Source organism: Camponotus floridanus, unplaced genomic scaffold, assembly GCF_003227725.1.
Source record: "Camponotus floridanus strain SB8 unplaced genomic scaffold, Cflo_v7.5 scaffold97, whole genome shotgun sequence".
NCBI classification, from domain to species: domain Eukaryota; kingdom Metazoa; phylum Arthropoda; class Insecta; order Hymenoptera; family Formicidae; genus Camponotus; species Camponotus floridanus.
The window spans coordinates 703,156-724,024 of record NW_020229868.1 but is presented as its reverse complement, the minus strand read 5'-3'; the positions used below and the strand labels follow the sequence as shown (position 1 = coordinate 724,024).

The window sequence follows — 20,869 nt, the reverse complement described above, 5'->3', positions numbered from 1 at the left end:
ATATTATTTTATATTATTTTATATATTATTTTATATAATTATATTATATTATTTTATATATTATCATATATTTTTTTAATTTTAAGTTTCATATATAATATGCAATTAAAATAAATATAATTAAATTTAAACCTTTAATTACCTTAAATTTAAAGCAAAATAAATAAATATGTCTCGATATTTCTGTATATATAATATTAACAAAGAAAAAAATTCCCGAATTGAAGGACACACAATCTGTCTCAAAATTTTTTTAATATATTTAAAAATAAATTCTTTCAAATAATATGCTCTGTGAAAATAACAGATATCAGTATCTGTTAAAATCTGGAAAAAAGATTCGACCTGCTATTATCAAGAATTAAATAATAAATGGCAAATTTTATTTTAAATATGGCGTGGTAAAAAACATAGCTTCCTACGTTAGACGATGAGGTAACGAAGGTGCATGCCATGCAAACAGGCGACAAACCTTGACTGTGTGTATCTAGGCCGATGGCTTCTCTCTCTCTGTCTCTCTTTTTAACCTCGAGCCTAGATCGTCTCGGTTTTTATCACATCGAGAGACTGAAGAGATAATCGCTCAGAAATCTTCGTAATCTCCACGAAGGAAATTTTTCCAAGAGCTGATAAATATAGCAGAATTTCTCTCTTATCGGAAGGTTCTACTGTCTCGACAAAATATCTCTTCGTAAAACGTCTCTCCTCTTTTCTTACTTTTACATAGGATGTTTTTATCTCGTCTAGAATATTTTTATCGCTATTGCCGATAACACGAGAAAATCCAGGTAGACAAGACCAACCGTATGATTAATTGTTTCCTCTAGTTAGAGCATGATCATAAAAATATCTAGGAATAAAAGCAAGTTGATGGAAACACTTCTTCAAGCACTAGGTCATCTTTGTGAGCAACTAATTCCCATTTCTTTGCAAAAATTTGCAAAAATTTCAGGGCAAAGCTAATCACTCAATTGACATATCATCACAAGCAGGTGCCTTCATTCTCGCTAAAGTGGGGCAACAAAATTTCGCCCCGTGACGCATCGTGTGACGCCGGAGGTTCCGATCCTTCTCCTCTTCTGGCGACGACGACGCGTTAGATGGAAAGGCCGCATCGGACGGACGGCCTTGACACCGGCGACCGGCGTCGTCATCAGGTACCGTTGTGCCGCCGGCCGGTAAATCTCGTGAATGGCGGCTACCGAGGAGCCGATGCGAGGCGAGGCAACTTACGTAGGCAGAGACCCCCGATAAAGCGTTCCCAAGATTGCACGCAATGTTTCTCGCCTTGTTTTCTGCGTGCGCGAGGGATCAATAATCTCGCGCAGAATAATCAGCGCGAATTATCGAATCAAAATTTTTTCTTAAATTCCAACAATCTTTCTTGAAAGAAGCCCTTCGAAAAATTCACCAAGTGTCTTATTAATTAATTAATTAATTTTTTATTTCCCAAATAGATTTTCTGGGACAAATTTATTTATAAAATTTATAAATTGCTCTAAAGTACTTGCTAATAGTGATTACTGATTTTATATTTAGTTTTGATATTTTAGTTTTTAATGTTTTTTAGGAAAATTAATTTTTTAACGTTTTACTTTTAGAAGAATGATTTTTTTTTAAGAGAAAATTATTGTAAATTATTTTTAAAGACTTTTTTTATTCAACATTTTGTTGCGTACGAGGTAGAATACTTTTATGTACTTGGCGTATTTTTTTTTCTACCTTTGTAAGGTTTTTTTAGAGGGATATACTTTACGCGGAAAAATGTTGAGCTCTGTTAAAAGCGTTCGGCGACCTAGAAATTCGAAAGTAGGGGGTGTCAAGGATTCGGGGACGCTCCCGATAAGACGGGGACGTTGTCGACATTCGCATGAGATATCAGCCACGATGCGGAAAAGGGCGGACAGGCAGGGGTTGCGTCAGAGCTGGAAAGAGGAGGATAGGCGCAGCAAGGATGATATCGATTATCCGCGGTGGCCGACGCGACGCCGAAAGGACGAGCCCTCTTCTCTCGCCCCCCCTCCCCTTTCTCCTCCACCTCTCGGAAATCTCCCTTCGATATCGTTAATCTCGTTTTCGCGCGTCTTCCGGTTCTCGAAATACATAATCCTCGGACCGCAATAGGGTGTGCGAGGTGAAGAGGGGTGGGATGATAATGACGTCAATACAATACTCTGTGGCGTAGGATTTTCTCTTTCTGGAAAACGTGTGTCGGAAAAGCTACCCCCCCTGATCTCTTCCATTTTTCCTCCATTTATTATTCTCACGTGCTGATGTTTACATTCATATATTATTCCTTCTCTCTCTCGTATATTTTTTATACATTTTTTTGTAATATATCTATTTAAAGAGCGATTTAAATTCACTTTTACACATTTATTAGTTATATGTAATTAATTGTAATTAACTGATGAATGTTGAAGCGATGCTTGAAATTGTTGGTGGTACGATCAATGAATTAATTTAATGATCGTCCTCGGACACAGGTAAATAATGCCGAGACATTCGATAACCAGAATACGGCTTCGGTTTTGTTTTCACCCCGATGGCCGTGGCAAAAAACTTGGCCGCAAAAACGAAGGAAGCGAAAAAAGTTTTGCGGTGCGTGGCGAGTCGTTTTCCTTTCGGACTAGAATAGAATGCATCACGACTGTCGATGACTTGAAGTCTGCATTAATCTTATTTAGCTTATACGAACATTACAATTAAAAATAATTAAAAATTCAATAAAAGAAATTGGAGATATTTAATTATTACTGGAAGAAAAGTGTAAGAGATTGTGTAAAATTAAAATAAAAAATAATTTTGATATTGAAAGAGAAAGAGAGAAAAAAATATATTAAATGTCTTTTGATATTAAAAGTTTAATGTTTGAATATTAAAGAAATATTAATATAAATTTTAATATTATCAATAAAAATTCAATAAAAGGCTTTAAGGACCAACGCAATGGTGAAAACGAATGGTTTCACCATTGCGTTGGTCCTTAAAGCCTTTTATTGAATTTTTATTGATTTTATCTTATGGACCTTTATTTGATTATATTAATTTTAATTTAATATTATATTAATTATATTTTAATATTATATTAATTATATTTTAATATTTTATTAATATCAATATAATGATAAAAAATTTTTCAAAAAGAGAATAGAGATAAGATACGAAAAGCACAGGCGCATTTCTCGAATTTTTTCCCTTCAAAAATAATAATTCAAAATAATTCAAGATCAACTTTCAAATTTGTTTTTTAAAATACAAATATAAACATGATCCTTTTTCAATCATCTGTTATATTTTACGCAATGTAAGAGACCATCATATATTAATCACCTTCTATTGCTTTGGATTGCAATTCGAATTATATAAACTGCAATCGAATATCATGCACACAATGATTAAATGGGCCAATCGCTGACTTGAGGATCTTGTGATTAAATATTTGACGAACAGATTACGGAGTTTAAAGTACGAGAAAATGGCTACTTTTCTTCTCGCTCGATTGATCTCGAGAATTTCATCATTTATTATAATGCGATTAAAGAGTTCAACAGAAAAAAATCTAGAATAAGATAACACTTTGTATTTATATACATGTTCAGAGATTAATCGTATTAAATTCATTCTTTTAGCGATACTACATTTAATTTATTACATAGATATTTTAGAATTCGTCAAACACGGCAATATTAAAAGCACAAATTTTCTCAAATTATGCATAATAAAAGAAGCTAAAAAGAGAAAAAAAAAGCAAAATTCATATACAAAGAATTCAAATATAGAGAATTTTAAACATGCATGTGTGAAAGTTTTCACATTTAAAAAATTAAATTGGAATAAGAATAATTTTAGATTGAAAGAATAAAATTAATTTTAGAAAAATGCTTTCAAAAGTCGAAAACAATTTTTAACGACGAGAATCTCGACCCTATTAACGTGTGATCGTTACTTATCATCATCGAGTATTGACAACGCGATAAAATATGTGACGGTGTCGGGGCGCGATAAACCGAACAAAAAATACATCGGAAAATTGGAAAGATAATGTCACGTCGTGTCGACAAATGAAAGGCATTAACTTTGTCATCCGGCGACTTTCGAGTCCGAAGAAAATCCGCGCGCGAATTCGCTTTCTCTTCTTCTGGCGCGTTTATTTCTCTCGAAACGCGATTTTATTATCAGGACCCCTCTTCGATAAGAACACAAACAAAATAATAATTATCTCCTAGTCTCCGAAAAGAGCGATAAAAAGACAGGAAAATACAGAAATTTCAGGCTGATTTCAAACAATCTTATCGGAGTCTCCGAAATCGTCGACAGATTTCGATGATAATAATTGTCTGCCGTGAATTTAAAAAGCGGAGAGAACTCGTAATGTTTCTCTTCTCTCCTCTCGACAACAAATACAATAAATCCGATAATTAAGTTCGTCGACTTTAAATGCGAATACGTTTTAAATTAATAGAACATTAATTATCGCTTTCAAAAATGGAAAAAAAAATTCCACTATCTACGATTATTCTATCAAATAATTTTCTTTATCCGAGAAGCGTTCTTGAAACTCATCGAATAAAGCAGGCAGGATAGATCTTTCATATACGTGCTTATTGCGGGGCCTTTTAAATTCTCCCATTCACATATACGAAGTGCAAGATGCATGTCCGACATGTGCGATGCTCATTAAGCATCGGGTATTACCTCGTTGCAATTAACACGCGATCCGAAACCAATTATGAGCGACCGAGGCGCGAAAGGATTTAATTAACCGCCAACGAAGCAGTCGCGTTTTTCACGTTTCTCACAAGGGATCATTATTCGAGATACAAGTCCGTGATATTAAAAGTAAGCTTCACTAATTTATTTATTGAATTATTATTGCACGTCATTTATCTTCCATATGTTTGAATTGTTATTATTATTATTATTATTATTATTATTATTATTATTATTAATTATTATTATTCGCACATGTTAGTCTTAATTTATATATATATATATATATATATATATATATATATATATATGCATAATATGTGAATATTATAATTTTCTTCTGAATTTTTTAATTTTTGAATATTATAATATCTGAATATTATAATTTTTTTTCTATTTTTGTTATATTTATCTCTTAGCGTATTCGTACGTATTCGTTTTAATTTGGAGATATTAAAGTATATTATTTAATAATATTAAAATAATATATATTTAGTAATATTAAGATATATAATTATATCTTAATTTATTTATATTATTTATTACTTATTAAAAATATTATTTTACATTACTTATTTTACAGTAGGATTCATATTTATCTAAATTATCTCCACTTAAAGATTAGAATGTTTAATACGCGTGATATGCCTTTAAGAAATATAACGATAACATCAAGTTATCGTCATATCTGTGTATATAAGAATCGCCCAATTATCACGTGGCGAGAGAGACGTCGCATTTTTATGCGCTCATAAAAGAAATCTAAATCGGGACAGCTCGTCGCGAAAAACGAACAGCTGTTTTGTACGATGACTGCTCTCGGCAGATCACGATGGAGTTGCTTGAACTCTGTTCATCGCGCGCGATAACCTTTCCTCAGACGACCACGACTGTATTTAAGTGAGGGGTGACATAGTGTATTTAGCCGAAAGGATAAAGCATGACGATCAAGAATTTTAATCTTGCATCTTATTCGGTTGACAGAATGCGTATAAATTTTGTATAAATGTAATAAGGTATTGATATCGTTATTAAACTTTATCAGTCATTATTTAATTTAAAAAAATATCTCTCTAGAGACTTCAATGAATAATTAAAAAAAAAATAATTATAATTATAATTGACAATGAATAAATAATTAATTAAAAATTCAATGAATAAATGAATTAATAAAAAATAATTATAATTGTTTAACATATTTTATCGACAAAAATTTAATGAGATTTCGATTAAAATTCCTAGAAACTTTTCTCCTTAAGATCGACATGCATTAGTCACACGGATCTTAGGATTCCCCTTTGGGTCAGCAGGAATGGCGAACTCGTGCCCATCGAATTTCTAGCATTCGGCTCTTCTCAGGTTCCGAGCTAAAATTAGCACACACGGAGAGAACACTGTTGCAACTTGCAACACGTTACTATCCGCCACCGAATTTCTACTCTCATCTAACATAGGCCGCGTACCTTTCTAAAGACAACCTTTCCAATTCGTCTTGTTCGCACTTCATTATGACTTAATGTTCACTTTGAAATTACCTTGTTACACAAATATTGCGTCTAACATTTTCGAAATGTCACAACGTACCGCATACCTAGCATTGCTAAGATCTTGTTAATCTTGTCATCTCTGAGAGATCTACATATCTATTGATAAAAGATGGAAAAAGAAAATAGATGTATTTGATCGATCGATTATATTACTCCTTAAATCTCAACATAAATTGGAAAATATGTCCAGTTAAAAAGCCTTTTTCCCTCCTGAGACGATTCTTAATTTATTTATTTTTTATTTCTTGCAATGAACGAAAATAGTTTTTTTTTTTAACTAATTTACATATTGCAAAGATACATTTATTTTTATTAAATGATTGACAAGCTTATAACTGCCATTAAATTTCAAAAAATTGTACATTAATTGTACAATAATTAATTATTACATATTTATTAGTACAAATATATATCGTTAAATTTACATGAAATGTTTTGATTTAAGGATTAACCCTTCAAGACGCGTAATATTCCAATTTATGCGATAGATTGTTGAAAATTTTGGGACAAATTTTGCATCTCTATTTTAGCAATGAACGTAATAATCGGGGAACAACACATTTTGACCGAAGAATCTTCCACTTTTATGGGACCAGTCACGAGTCATAAATTTATTACTCTTGCGCTAATCTGGTGAGATTTGGCAGAGAGGTAGCATAAACCTTTTGATCAACGAGAACAATATGCGCTTTGAAAATACCAAGCTCATTGTTTCAAGATATATTTAAGGTAGCGCATTAAATTAAGGTACCGTTAAAAAGAGAGCCTCGAAGCGGTTTCTACAATTTTTCAGCATTTTTACGTCCAATATTTACCGCGGTCGCAAAAGGACCGTATGTCGGCATCTCGCAAATCCCACCAAACTAACGCGGGAGCGAAGAAGAGGGAAAATATGCGGCCGAAAGGCGACTCGAGACGAGTGTTTGTGGCGTGCAACGAGAGAGAGGCAAAGAGAAAGAGAAAGAGAGAGAGAGAGAGAGAGGAGAGAACAGACAGAAAGGGGCGAGGGGAGGAAGGGGGTTACGACAGGCACGATGAGACGGTCGAAAGAGGCGCGGAGCGGGTGGAGGAGAGGGGGAGATAAAGAGAAAGAGAGAGAGAGAGAGAGACGACTCTGGGTGGGGCAGCAGCCAGACGCCCCGCGGCAAACTGTCAAACTACACCGGCGGTTCCGCGAACCGTTGTCGGCCGCCCCCATGATTAAAACTCACCATGGCTTTTCCGCGACGTGCGTATACGCGCGCGCATGCGTTCCCCGATGCTCTCCTCTCTTCCGCGAACATGGTGGCTCGCGGAGAAACGGGAATTCGAAGTTAGGTTAGGTTCGTCTTTCTCGAGGTATCGCGATCAAACGAGGATATTCGGGAAAAGAGACGAAAGAGAATTTGTCGAAAAGATTCTTTCTTTCACGGGAAAAAATGCACGAGAAAAGATAAAGAACGAGATGAGAGAGAGAGAGAGCGAAGTTTGTTGAAACGAAAGGATTCTAAATTTCGCGTCTGTTTTTCACGGGAAAAAAATGCACGAGAAAGAATGAAGAATAAGAGAGAGAGAGAGAAAGAGAGATAGAGCGCGGACGCGGCGTCCAGACTCGTCGCACGCCACGTTAACCCGCGCTCGCGCGCACGACGGAGCTGCGCGAAGTCAGCGGCGAGTCGTGCGCGAGGTTAGCGGCGAGTCGTGCGCGAGATTAGCGGCGAGTCGCGCGCGACTGCGCAGCCGCCGTCGAGCGGCCGGAGAGGGACGAAGCGAGAATACGCGTATGTGTGCGCGCGCGCACACATACGCCGATGCCATGCACACACGAGCGTACTCACCATCATTTTATAATTGATCTTCCGCGCGGCCACGTTTTCCATCCTCACAGACATGATAGCGGCCGGGTGGTTGCGTCGTCCCGGTGTCCGACGTTCGTCGCCCGTCGAGTGGACGATGATGCACAGCTGCAGTCGCGACGACGATAACAATAATAACAATAACGCACGCCGGCGCGCAGCCTAAAAACCACCGTCAACCGGTCGCTTTAGCGCCGCCACTTCGGTTCCTTCACCTCCTCCTCCCCCTCCTCCTCTTCCCTGTTCGCCGTTCCTCTCGTCCGCACCAAGAGTCTCCTCCTCTCTCTCTTCACCGGCGACACTGATCCAAGAACCAACTGAGCAGAGAAAGCAAGACACCCCGTAAGCGCGCTCGCTCGCACGTATCGGCTACGTACGCGAGCAAGCACGCATGCACGCACGCACGCACGCACCGACGGGATCACTAGACGCGGATTCGCGCTCTCTCGAACGGTCGCGGGGGACGGGAAGCGCGAGGAAGCGGAAGGAGAGACGAACGCGGGGAAAAAGAGAGAAAGAGAGAGAGAGAGAGTAGCACGCGCGCGTGTCCGGCGATCAAGTAGCGTAAGAACACCGGGGCGAGAACGACGACGACGAGGGATGGCCCAATGGCGGCGAAGGAGGGGGTGGACAGGGCACGACCGACGTACTCTGTACCACCGGTACTTCACGCAACCGCGGGCCACCCGTCGTCGACGTCATCAACGTCAAAGATCCAACGACCGGGGATCAATCGAGATATCGAGAATGGAAAGAGACGCGAGTAGAAAGGACTCGGGCGGCAGGGGGGAGGGGGGGCAGACGGGGAGAGCGCGCGTACGTTGGCGATTCTGTAAGTGCGAGGAGGGAGGGGGGAGCAAGAGAGAGAGAGAGAGAAATAGAGAGAGGCCAACGACGGATGTCGGGAGGGTGTGTCGTACTGCTCGGCAATCGCACTTTTTTTTTCTTTTTTCACCACTTACTGCACCGCCAGCGCTGTTGTAAACTACCGATAATACGCGCAGCACCGGCTCCACGTCTCTCGCAACGGCCTCGTCGTCGTCGTTGTTAAATCTCCCTCCTGCACCACACGTATGAAAAACGCACCACGCACGCACCGCACACACCCGACGAGTGTCTCGGGCGACGAGCGAGAAAGAGAGAGAGAGAGAGAGAGGGAAAAAAGGAAGCGAGAGAAAGAGAGAGAGAGACAGCGCACGCTGCGCCGCGAAACAGAGACTAACGGCGCCGTTGACGACACTGCACCGCGTCAAGGAAAGCTCGCCGCTGCAAACGTTGACGTTGACGACGACGATGACGACGACGATGACGACGATGCTCGTCGAGCGATGGGGGAGGCGGGCCGCGTCGATCCTCGCTCGTTCCCTCGCCGGAGGGAGCCAACCCGGGTGTCCGGTAACACCTGGACGACAACGAACGCACGTCTAGCTGAGCGCTCTGCTTGCCTCTCGCACACGTACGCACATATGTGTGTATATATATGTATATATATACACACGTATGTGCAACGGCCGCTCCTCTTCTCTCTTCTCCCGTCTCTCTCTCGTCGCCTGTTCTCCTCTTACTCGGCTCCCGTACCTTTTGACGATGATGTCCTCCTCCCTCGGCGTATTTCCAGCACTCGTTGCTCTTCTCGGAACACTCACACGGAAGCAGCGAGTCGCGTATGCAAGGTACACGGGCGATCCGACTCCTCTCTCTTTCTCTCTCTCGTCTTTCAACGGTCGTAGAAATTACAACGGCGAGAGCACACTACACTCGGATTTCACTCGGCGCGGATAATTACAAAAATAGAGCTCGCGTGTGTCTCGATACGGCGTCCTACGTGTGTCTGGCTGTGTGTGTGTGTGTACGCGCGTGTCTCTCTTCCCCCTCGCGTGTGTTTCCCTTAAATAAGATTAATATACAATTGGTTAATTGTTACTATAAGGGAACATTTAGTGTGTGTGTTGTCTTGTAGGTAGAGACTAAGCTACTGCCCGGCGAGGTGCGCCCATCTTGCCCGAAACTGAGGGGAGTCGCCGCCGGGCGGCGCTGCCGGCGCCCGCGCCACCGACCCGCCGCTGGGGCTCCGGCGGCCGCGCCTGTCTGCGTTGCCGCCACTCAACACACGCGCGCGTGCGCGCGGGCGCGAAGGAGGGAGGGAGACGGCGGCCGCGCGAGCGAGAGAGAGGGCGCGACGACGCGCGACGTTGGCGGCGGCCGCCGCTGCAATGCGATGACTGGCGGCTGGAGTGGGGGGGCGGCGCGGCGGGAGGGAGGGAGTCGGTGACGCGGCGGATGGACGAGTTTCGCGCGCTGCGGTTGGCAGCCGTGTAAGCGCGCGGAGCGCCGCGGTGGCGGCGAGTGGAAGGAGGGGGAAAGAGGAAGAGCGAGAGAGAGAGAGAGAGAGAGAGAGAGAGAGAGAGAGAGAGAGAGAGAGAGAGAGAGAGAGGAGGACATTCATTACGATCGCTCTCCAAACGAGTCTCGTACTATTCGGGACGAAACGCAGCGCGGATTATTTACACTTGGGAATGAGAAGCGTCATGTCCAATGTCCGCTTTCGTTTGTATTTCAAGCGTAAGAGGGGGGGAGAGAAAAGGCTCTGTCCTCGAGATCGAGATGTTTGGGATTTTCGAACACCTCGTATCGCGAAGGATGTGATAATCGAGGCGTCACGAGGACGCTAGACGATGACACGTCGATGCTAATAAAGGGACTGGAATTGCTAGAATAAATTGACGAGATACGTAAAGATGAGAAGATCGGGATGGCTCATCCTCTCGCTCGTTCATTTGCTCTACGAGACATGAAGCTTTTTTTTTTTACTTATATTCGATGCTTATGTAGAGATACTTAGGCGAGTCGGTTAAATATGTACAATGAAAATGAAAGAATTTGTATAAGAATTTTTATTAGAGCGTAAAAAAAAATGTGACGATGAAGCGTCCTTATTCCGACATTTCGTCGAGATGATAAAGATGCACTTTTTCAACTTTAATCTCTCTATAATTGCTTGTTCGTTCATTTTCACGATTACAACTTTTTCTGGAGAGTCTCCGGATCTTCGCGATTGGTTACCTGAAGAACGGGACGTTGGGCAGAAGAGACGAGACAGCGGAAAGAGACATGGAAAGAGAGACGAAGAGAACGAGAGGAAGAAGCAGCTCTCGCGCTCTCTTTTCGCAGGCCGAAGGATCGATTGTTCCGGTCCTTTCGCCTTTCTCTACAGGGGTGCTCACCGAAAAATTACGTGACTTCACAGTACCTGGCAGAATTTTACGCGACTGTTCAAAGAGGAAATTTGCAAGCGTAGATATTAGAAAAGGACCTATAAATATATATCACGAGACTTCACCATTTCTAATCAAGAAAAGATGAAGGATATCACGCTCCAGGTCCTTTTAGAGAACAGGAATTTACATAAAAAATCGAATGAGGCAGATAATTTCTCTCTTTCTCTTTCTATACAAATTATATATATTTTTTTAATTTATCAAAAGTTACTAAATTAATAACAAATATAGAAAGGGAGCAATTATTTAAATAATAAGGGCGGTTTCTGGCGTCCCCTCCTTGCCACTTTCTCCTTTTCTACTTGGCGTTTCCTTGCTCTCGCTCTCGCTCTCTCTCTCTCTCTCTCTTTCTCTCAGTACGCCAAGTTCCTTCGCACCTCGGTCGCAGGAGGCAAAAGCGCATTTATCGATCGATTGCGGAACGACCTCGCTCACGTCTCCTACTCCTCTTGGAGGTCAGGAGTCGGCGGGCTGGATTTCCCCTCGCCCTCTCACGCACATCGCGATTTTCTCTCTTTTTCCCAGCGACGCGGTGCGGACAGCATCCCTCGTCGCGACGTCCCGCTCCTCTCGCTCTCGCTCTCGCGGTCGTCGACTCACGAGCGTCTCATTGACGAGCTCTCTGCCTCTGCGCGTCGTCGAGGAACGTCGTCGGGATCGACGTGGATATTTCTCCTGCAATACATCGATTCCAATTAATAAGATTTCTCCAGGAAGAGAAACAAACGAGAAACATTTTTCAATCTTATTTAATTTTACGAGAGAGAAAGAAAGAGAGAGAGTAATTATTGTTTATTCAAACAAGATCTTTGGAATGTCATATTTTATATTAAACGATATAATATGTAAATAAAGAGAAATCTATAGCTATGTACATAAATTATAAATGATACACGCCCATATGAACGCAATCTCTCGCCATTAATTATTATTCTCTCAGGTTCATTACGTTTAGACGGTTACGATCGAGCTTATCGCATCGCGAAAACATCAATATTGACACTGCAATTGCACGAACGCGTGTTTGCCTCGCTTGGAAGAACGGAAAACACCGAGTCTCGCAAAAACAGCGAGATATATATATTTGAGGAATTTGTTCCTCGTAGATTGCAGCGAAATTAAATTTTGCGACTGAGGAAACCCGGAGAAGAAAGAATGATGAAACAATAAAGGCGAGCTCTTGAGAGATGTACAAGCAAGAACGGTGAAACTTCTCTTCCAATTCCTCCGTAATTTTTATTCCCACAAGGTATAATATTTCTGGACATTTTGGTGATTCGATAACGTGATATATATCTCGTTATACATATCAGATTATATCAATTATACGTCGAAAAAATTTTAGTGGATATCGAGGAGGATAATTCCTTTAGAAAGTTTTGTGCGTCGGCTATACTTGTGGAACACCCTGTACATATGTTGTGCCATAGACGTAGTCCTTCTCCTTCTCTCTCTCTCTTCTAGAATCCTGTTAAGCGATGCACCATGCGTCGCGATATGTCGCAACGCGGTCGTTTGCGGGGGCTCCATCGAGGACGCCCGATGTCGCCGCCGTCTTATTGTTAGTCATCATCGGGGCCCCGGGCCTCCGTCTCGTCGCTTACCTGGATTCATTCGTTCTCATCGCGTCGAGACGCGCAAGAAAGCAGGCCAGTCGGTTTTGACCGATGTCTTTTCTCGTGTTTCTACTTTCGTATTCTCTCTCTTCTCCCCCTGCCCCCCTCCATTTCTCTCTCTTTCTCTCTTCATCACACAGCCCCACACGCTACAGACAAGGTCAAGGTCGTTAGCCTTCATTCCTCGATATCCTCCTCTGCGAATCTTCTACAAGTTCTCTCTTTCTCTCTCTCTCTCTCTCTCTCTCACCTCTTCACCTATTTTAATTAATATCGACAAGAACATGAAATACATTTTTGTGCGAGTTTAATTGCGAAACTGAAAGCTGCTTTACGTGGCTGAGATTGTCCGCAAAAAACCTGAGTCAGCTAAATCTATTAGTCAGTCAACCTTAAGAGGATTTCTAACAAGGATATTTCCCAGCTCATCATATTTCTCTCTCTCTCTCTCTCTCTCTCCCTTTTTCTCTCTTCTTTCTTATCCGGATATATAATTAGCATCTTGCTCCACTAAAATTGAAATACTATCAATATCTGAATAATTTGCATGGTAGATGCAATTTTGCATCGGTTTCATTTATATATTATTATTATTGTTATTATCCTATTAATATATTCTCTAATTATTTTTATTTACTAGTGCTTTTAGGGAAAAAAAGAGCTAAACTTCTCACGTTTGAGGCACAGTGGATGGAAACGTGTGAAAATCTAAGCGAAACCGTCGCATAGAACGAACGATCTCACCGGTTCGATCGGCCCGAGATGAGAGCGAACAGCACTCGGACATTCCGTTGCTGCTACTCGTGCGAACAGGTTTCCGAGCGATTGAGAAAAAAAAGAAGAAAAAAGGAGGAAAGAGACGGGGCGAGGAAAAAGGAGGCAGCGTGCGCGAGGCAGCGGAACGACGAGCTAAACAGAGTCATATTAGCGGCGGATCGTTTGATGTAAATAACGAAATCGCGAGATTAAGATTGGGTCGTCGTCCCTTTCCATTAAACGCAGATCCAGTAACGTCTCTTAAATACGAAAAAAATATGTACATAAATTCTTGCGATCGCGAATAAACGCAGAGATTTTCACGTGTCTATCGAATTTTATGAAATTAATATTACGCTGCAAGATCTAATTATTAGAAAATTAATGATTAACTTATCTAAGTTTAATGGTTTCGATGTGTCGAAAATTTCTGTTAAACCTGTTCCCTTAATTTTATCCATATTTTTTCATTCGTTCTTTTGTATTCCATCAAGTTATACTCATAAAATATGTTTGTTTTATAGCTTTTAGATAGTTTCTCTTTGCGTTTTTTTCAATTTTCCTTGTATCTCCTTTTTCATGCGATGATATACTTGCAAGTTGATTATATCTGATTAGGAGTGCATAAAATAAAATAAATTGCAGCTGAAAAAAATATAAAAATGTAGAAATTACTTGATGTCATTCGCAAGAGATTATTACTTGATAAATGCTGAGTATTAATATTTTTTACTCGTCTATGAGATTATTTATTATTGCTACATGATTTAATTTTTATAAGATTAATGATAAACTCATCTCCAAGTTTAATGGCTTTAATATATCGAGAATTCGTTCTAAATACGTTCCTTTAACTTATCAATATTTTTTATCTGTCGTTTTGTGTTCCATCAAGCTATGCCTATAGAATTGGTTTGTTTTATAGCTTCTGATATTTCCTTTTGCACTTCCTTCCAATTTTTCTCTCATTTCCTTTTGATATGATTTGCAAGTTGGATATATCATCTGATTAAATCTGATTAGTGCGTAAAGTGAAATAAGTTGCAGCTGAAAAAAAATAATCTTAAATCAAAACTGCTTCGCAGAAATTATTCCGCGTCGTTCGCGAGAGATCGTTATCCGATCGTTACCGATTTCCCCTCCCCTTCGAAGGGTGAAATTAGTAGGTGTCCAAATGCCTTCGGGAAATCTCGCGAGTCACACTAAAATTCCCAGGAGGAAGGAAGGGAGAGAGAGGGAGGACAGTCGGATCAACCGGAAGTCAAGGTCACGCGGTCAATCGCCCCGCGATTCATCGCCGTTATAAATAGATGCGGGCGTCTCAGTACACGTATCTATATGTATTTGTACGTCACGTGCCGCGAGTAATAATCGAAATAAACGTTTCCACGACACGCGTCAATTTTGGTCGGAGTAATTTCAAAATATAGAGCCCTTCTACATCTTTCAAATATATATACGCGTATCTTTCATGAATAAATTAATTATAATTAATTATAAATATGATGCATTCTTTATCGAAACGTATGCGTAATAATCCTGCATTTTGGTATGCGTTATTTTCCGCAGAAAATGTTTCCATTAGCGTAATTAATCGGGGAAGGGGGAGCCTCATTTCGTGTTTGTTTTTCAAGAATCACCAACCCTTTCAATTTCGTGCATCCTCGTCTCTTTTATTCCGTTTGCCCTCCCCTCCCCCTCCCTCTCTGCTTCGACAAAGCTCGCGCGCAGAATTTACCTGGTAATTTGCATACCATTAAAGCGACCACATCAGCCAGCGTCACATAATGGTGGCGTTCGGTTTGACGTTATATCGGATGATGCAAAGGGCACCCCGGCAATTCAATCATCTTGATTATCCGCATTATTTTCCGTCCTATTTACGCCGTTTATCCTGAATGCGGCGTAAATAATCACGACGGGAGAAAAGTGAGACGTGCTATAATTACACAAGGCGTTCAGATTTAACAATTTTTTTTTCATCAACCTAGAAGCAATCAAATATCAAGTTTACACGTATCAATATACATTTTTTTAATTAGAGATATGGCTCAAATAATCTAATTTCTTTTTAATTTTTTTTGGGTATCTTATGATATACGTATCTCTCTATTCCTATTATATATTACATATCGTTACTTTAAAATTTCAATTTTATAGCTAGAGTAACTTTACGTGAATATTTTAATTTTTTACAAATATTTGTGAAAATTCACAAACTAAAATATATACGTTTATACATAACGTGAATATTGAGAAATATTGTACAAAAGTGAAATTTCCAATGTATTCCAAAATACGGGCAATGACCCGGTATACACAGTCGAATCGTTATTACCGTTTCGCTCTTGTTTTGATATTTATTGATTATATTATTATCGAAGAATAGAGATGCAGAGACGCGGGCGCTATTTCGGATCCGTTTTTGTCTTTTGGGGAAAGTGGTGGTCGATATCTGCGTCCGGTATTTCGAGGCGTCTCTCACCCTCGTTGCAGACACCACGGTGGAACCCCCAAAGATCGTTCGGGCAATGACCCCGAGATTATATATTCCGCCGGTGTGCCGGGTGGTGCTGCAGAAAGGGCTTATGCCCTCCGAATTCGCTCAGCCCCGACATAACGTTGCGCGAGAAATTTTCTTCCTTCCTATCATACATTCAATTTATTAATTATCATTATGCATTATAATTATTTATAAAATAAAAAATTTTAGCATATCTAAGATTGGATGACTTTATACATTTTTGCTCTCTACTTTAATATTTTTAATTTTATAGAGAATTTGTATCTTATAAAAAATTCTGGTTTAATAAAAATACATATATATTGATATGAGAGCAAATATTTTTCCAGATATTTTAGAATCTATTGTTCTAAAAATCGTCTCTTTTATAGGAAAATAGATTATTATTCTGTTTTCTCAGGATATATGTATAATTCTAGAATTCAACCAATCAATGAATCCAAATAACACTATATAAAGTAGACAATATATTAGAAAATATACAGAATAATGTAATATATATTGTATACAATCTCTCAAAATATATATCGAGAAAACGTTATCGTTGTCTTATTTGCTAAATTGTTCTGCCCTTCTTTTTATTCTATGCTTTCTTAATAATAATAATTTTAAAATAGTTTTAAAGATAAAGAGACTAAGACAACGATAAAAGTGAAGATAAGATACATTTGAAATCTTTCCCTCAAAATTCTTACAAACCTTTGTCATCTACGTTTTGTCTCTCTTTATGCGTCATATCTCTGGAACTTAAGAAAGCCACCGTTTTTTTTAAAGATGCGTCGATGCAGGTGGTGCATTATCCGTTTCTCGGAAAGGTTTTCTCGTCTGTAGTAGACCGAAGGGAGAGCGGCGCTCCAAAGGGACGAAAGGACGAGGGCGGAGGGTAGAGAGGTTGGGGTGAAAAGAGGGCGGAGGGGCAGAGGAAGAGAGAGAGAGAGAGAGACAGAGAGAGAAGAGAGGACTCCGCGCGCTTCGTCGGGGTGGTTGCCCTCGTCTGCGCTTTGTGGGAAATGGCCGCTCAATAACGCGTAGGTCCTCCTCGTCCGCCCCTGCTCACCCTACCTCGACGAGGCAAGGGCCGATGCCCCAAAAGACAGCCGTCGAACTACCCTTGTCCTACCCATCCCGTCATCCCCTCGAAAAGGTCAAACCTTGCCCTTCCTCCTCTCATCCCTCTCTTCTGGTAGACGAAAATCTACGAGTTGCAGAAATGAAAGAGGATGCAAGATGACGATTGGTCGAGGTTGGCAATAAAGGACTTTGTGGCTTGTCTTTGGGATTCCAGAGATCAGAATCTAACAACTGAGCCTGAAAAATTCAGAAAAGTGTAAGTTAGAATTTATGAATAGATTTTAAAAGATCTGCAAAAGCGTTTCTCCAATGACTGAATATTTGTCATATTAAATATTATTAAACGTTAGCCCTTGGTCAAGTTTCTTCAATCTTCGATCAAGTTTCTTTATAAATTCAATTATATTTAATAAATATCCATTCATTCATCCCTTTTTAATTTTAAAATGAAGAGTATAATCATTTTTGCATTGTATACATAAAAAAAAGAATAAATAAAATATAAAACGAGAGATAGACTTTTCAAAGAGAATGGATCTTTCAAAATCGCACATTCTTAGTAGTCTTCCATAGCGCAAGAGTTTGCCAGTTTTATGAGATACAATTTGCTGCAAACTTTTCGAAAACTCTTGGCGCAACGAGAAGAAACGACCAATTTGAGTATGACTTTAGAAAAGAATCGTTCAGAATAAAACTACACAAGTCTCTCTCTTGTAAAATTAGATTAGAAAAAATATACGAGCTAACATATCAATTAAATAAATGAAAGACGTTCTTCTCGAGTTCTTCTGGTTTATCGCTAATGACCGCTTTCATTAAAACATTTCCTAGATCCGATAGCGCACACATGTTGCAATTTTTCACGAACCGAGGGGGACGTTATCGCGCGCCAATTTTCAGCGGAGGACGGGTTTTCCCATGTTTTTTCCCCCCTTTTTTGTCTCCGACAAGTTCGCCGACTCGAGATCGATGAGTGCCTAACCCATCGCGCGCGAAAATACGGGGGCAGGGAGGAGGAGTGGAAAAAGAGAGAGCGAGAGAGAGAGAGGAAGGGAAAGGGAAACGGATCACGGTGTGTATCGATCTCGCCCCTAGGGACTCGCGGCAGGATTAGGACGTCACGGTAGCCACCCACGACGAGGCGGCGAGTACAGGAGCGGCGCGAGGACCTCGCATGGCCCTTGGCAACCGGTTGCCAGGAATCGCGCGAGCACCTCCTCTCCTCGCCGCCGCCTCCGCGTCTCGTCTCTCGCTTCGTCCAGCTTCGTCTCGCTCGCCGCCGAAGAGCCGCATCGCGTCGATAAAGCGTCCTCGCGAACAAATCGACGAGCCTCCGAGCGCGAAAAGAGCGCACCAGGATCGTGGAAAATCTACGAAAAAAGAATGCATTATTAACGTGTATTGAACGAGTACGATTGAATGAGTGGCTCAAACTTGTACGAGCCGTAATTTATAAGTATATAATAGTATATTAATATTAGATATGATCTCGCGTGTATGAATAAAAAATTCTACAGCAAGTAGATATTTTTTTTTTAATTGCTTGGAGAAAAATAAAATTTTGAAAATGTAAGTGGAAGAAAATTAAGAAGGTATTGATCTTTTTGAAAAGCAAGGATCGAAAAATTGTATCAATTCATATAGCACAAAATATTGCAGCAATATTGCGGAAATATTGCAATATTGTTGGAATGTTGGAACAATATTACAATATTGTCGCAATATTGCTGCAATGTTTTGTGCTGTATGGGAAACGCCTGTTTTTTTAATTAATTTTTGCATCTATTGATTGTTTTTTAATTATATAGATAAAAAAGTGATTAAAAATATATACAAAATTAAAGCAGTAAACTTGGACGAAATACCTGACATTTCTCGTTTGATCGAAAAATGGGTTCAAAGTTCCTTTAATTCATCTATATTTTACAAGCCAGCTTCTCCGCTTATCTAATTAATACCCTCGGAATTGATTTTTTCCGAAAATAGTCGGCCAAAGTGACAGATCAGATTTAGAAATCCGGACTAGATGCTGTATATATATATATCGAATTATCCATCCATGTTTCTGTGGAAAAAAATAATAATTAAATAAATATATAATAATTAATGTATAATGTACAATTAATTAAAATTAATGTATAATTTATTCAAGACTGCCATTTTAACATCCTTAACATCTTTCGTATTTGTCGCCATATCAAGATACATAAACATATTTTTTTTTTTTTTCAAAAATGTACCAAGATACATCCTCGAGACGCATCTCGTGTTCAGACTCCACGATTTTTTGGACGAATAGGGTCGCCGAATTTTCCTAGCACGTGCGAAAAATTCGCAGCGCATCTCGACATGCGTCAAAGCAAACGACCCCCAAAGTAAATGCAAAAATCGTCGCGAGGGAATCGCGCCAGATTCTGTGGAAAAAAATAATAAATAAATATTAATTAATGTATAATGTACAATTAATTAAAATTAATGTATAATTTATTCAAGATTGCCATTTTAACATCCTTAACATTCGTATTTCTCCCCATATTAAGATAATCATATATTTTTTTTTTCAAAAATGTACCAAGATACATCCTCGAGATGCATCTCGTGCTCAGGCTCCATTTTTTGGACGAATAGGGTCGCCGAATTTTCCCAGCAGGTGCGAAAAATTCACAGTGCATCTCGACAATGTCGCGCCAGGTTCTGTGGAAAGAAATAATAAATAAATATTAATTAATGTATAATGTATAATTAATTAAAATTAATATATAATTTATTCAAAACTGCCACTTTAACATCCTTAACATTTTTCGTATTTGTTTCCATATCAAGATACTAAACATATATATATATTTTTTTTCAAAAATGTACCAAGATACATCCTCGAGATGCATCTCTTGCTCAGGCTTCACGATTTTTTGGACGAATAGGGTCGCCGAATTTTCCCAGCAGGTGCGAAAAATTCGCAGCGCATCTCGACAATCTCTCAAAGCAAACGTAAATGCAAAAATCATCGCGAGGGGGTCGCGCCAAGTTCTGTGGAAAGAAATAATAAATAAATATTAATTAATGTATAATGTACAATTAATTAAAATTAATATATAACTTATTCAAAATTGCCATTTTAACATCTTTAACATCCTTCGTATTTATCCCCATATCAAGATATATAAACATATTTTTTTTTTTCAAAATGTACCAAGATACATTTCTCAAGACGCATCTCGTGCTCAGGTTCCACGATTTTTTGGACGAATAGGGTCGCCGAATTTTCCCAGCAGGTGCGAAAAATTCGCAGCGCATCTCGACAATGTCTCAAAGCAAACGTAAATGCAAAAATCATCGCGAGGGGGTCGCGCCAGGTTCGCCCCTGCGACATCAAGCATCCAATGACGCAACTCGCGCGCCACCCCCGCGCGACCTGCACCCCCTCGCCGCGTCACACCCATCCCGCGCTTCCGCATACCACGCGCGCATACCCTCAACCTAACCTATATCACTTTCTTAGGTCGTTGATCCTGCGGGTCCGCGCGCGCGA

General features: G+C 40.0%; 1 protein-coding gene across 1 annotated transcript in view; it reads right to left on the bottom strand.

Annotated features, from left to right (window-relative positions):
- Positions 1-10,113, bottom strand: part of LOC105248705 (protein alan shepard) — a 30,895-nt gene extending 20,782 nt beyond the window's left edge. The window contains 2 exon segments of the mRNA XM_025415084.1: positions 8,078-8,412; positions 9,058-10,113. Of these exon segments, the coding sequence (XP_025270869.1) occupies positions 8,078-8,131 (54 nt within the window). The 5' untranslated portion in view covers positions 8,132-8,412; positions 9,058-10,113.
- Between the last annotated feature and the right edge of the window lie 10,756 nt (positions 10,114-20,869).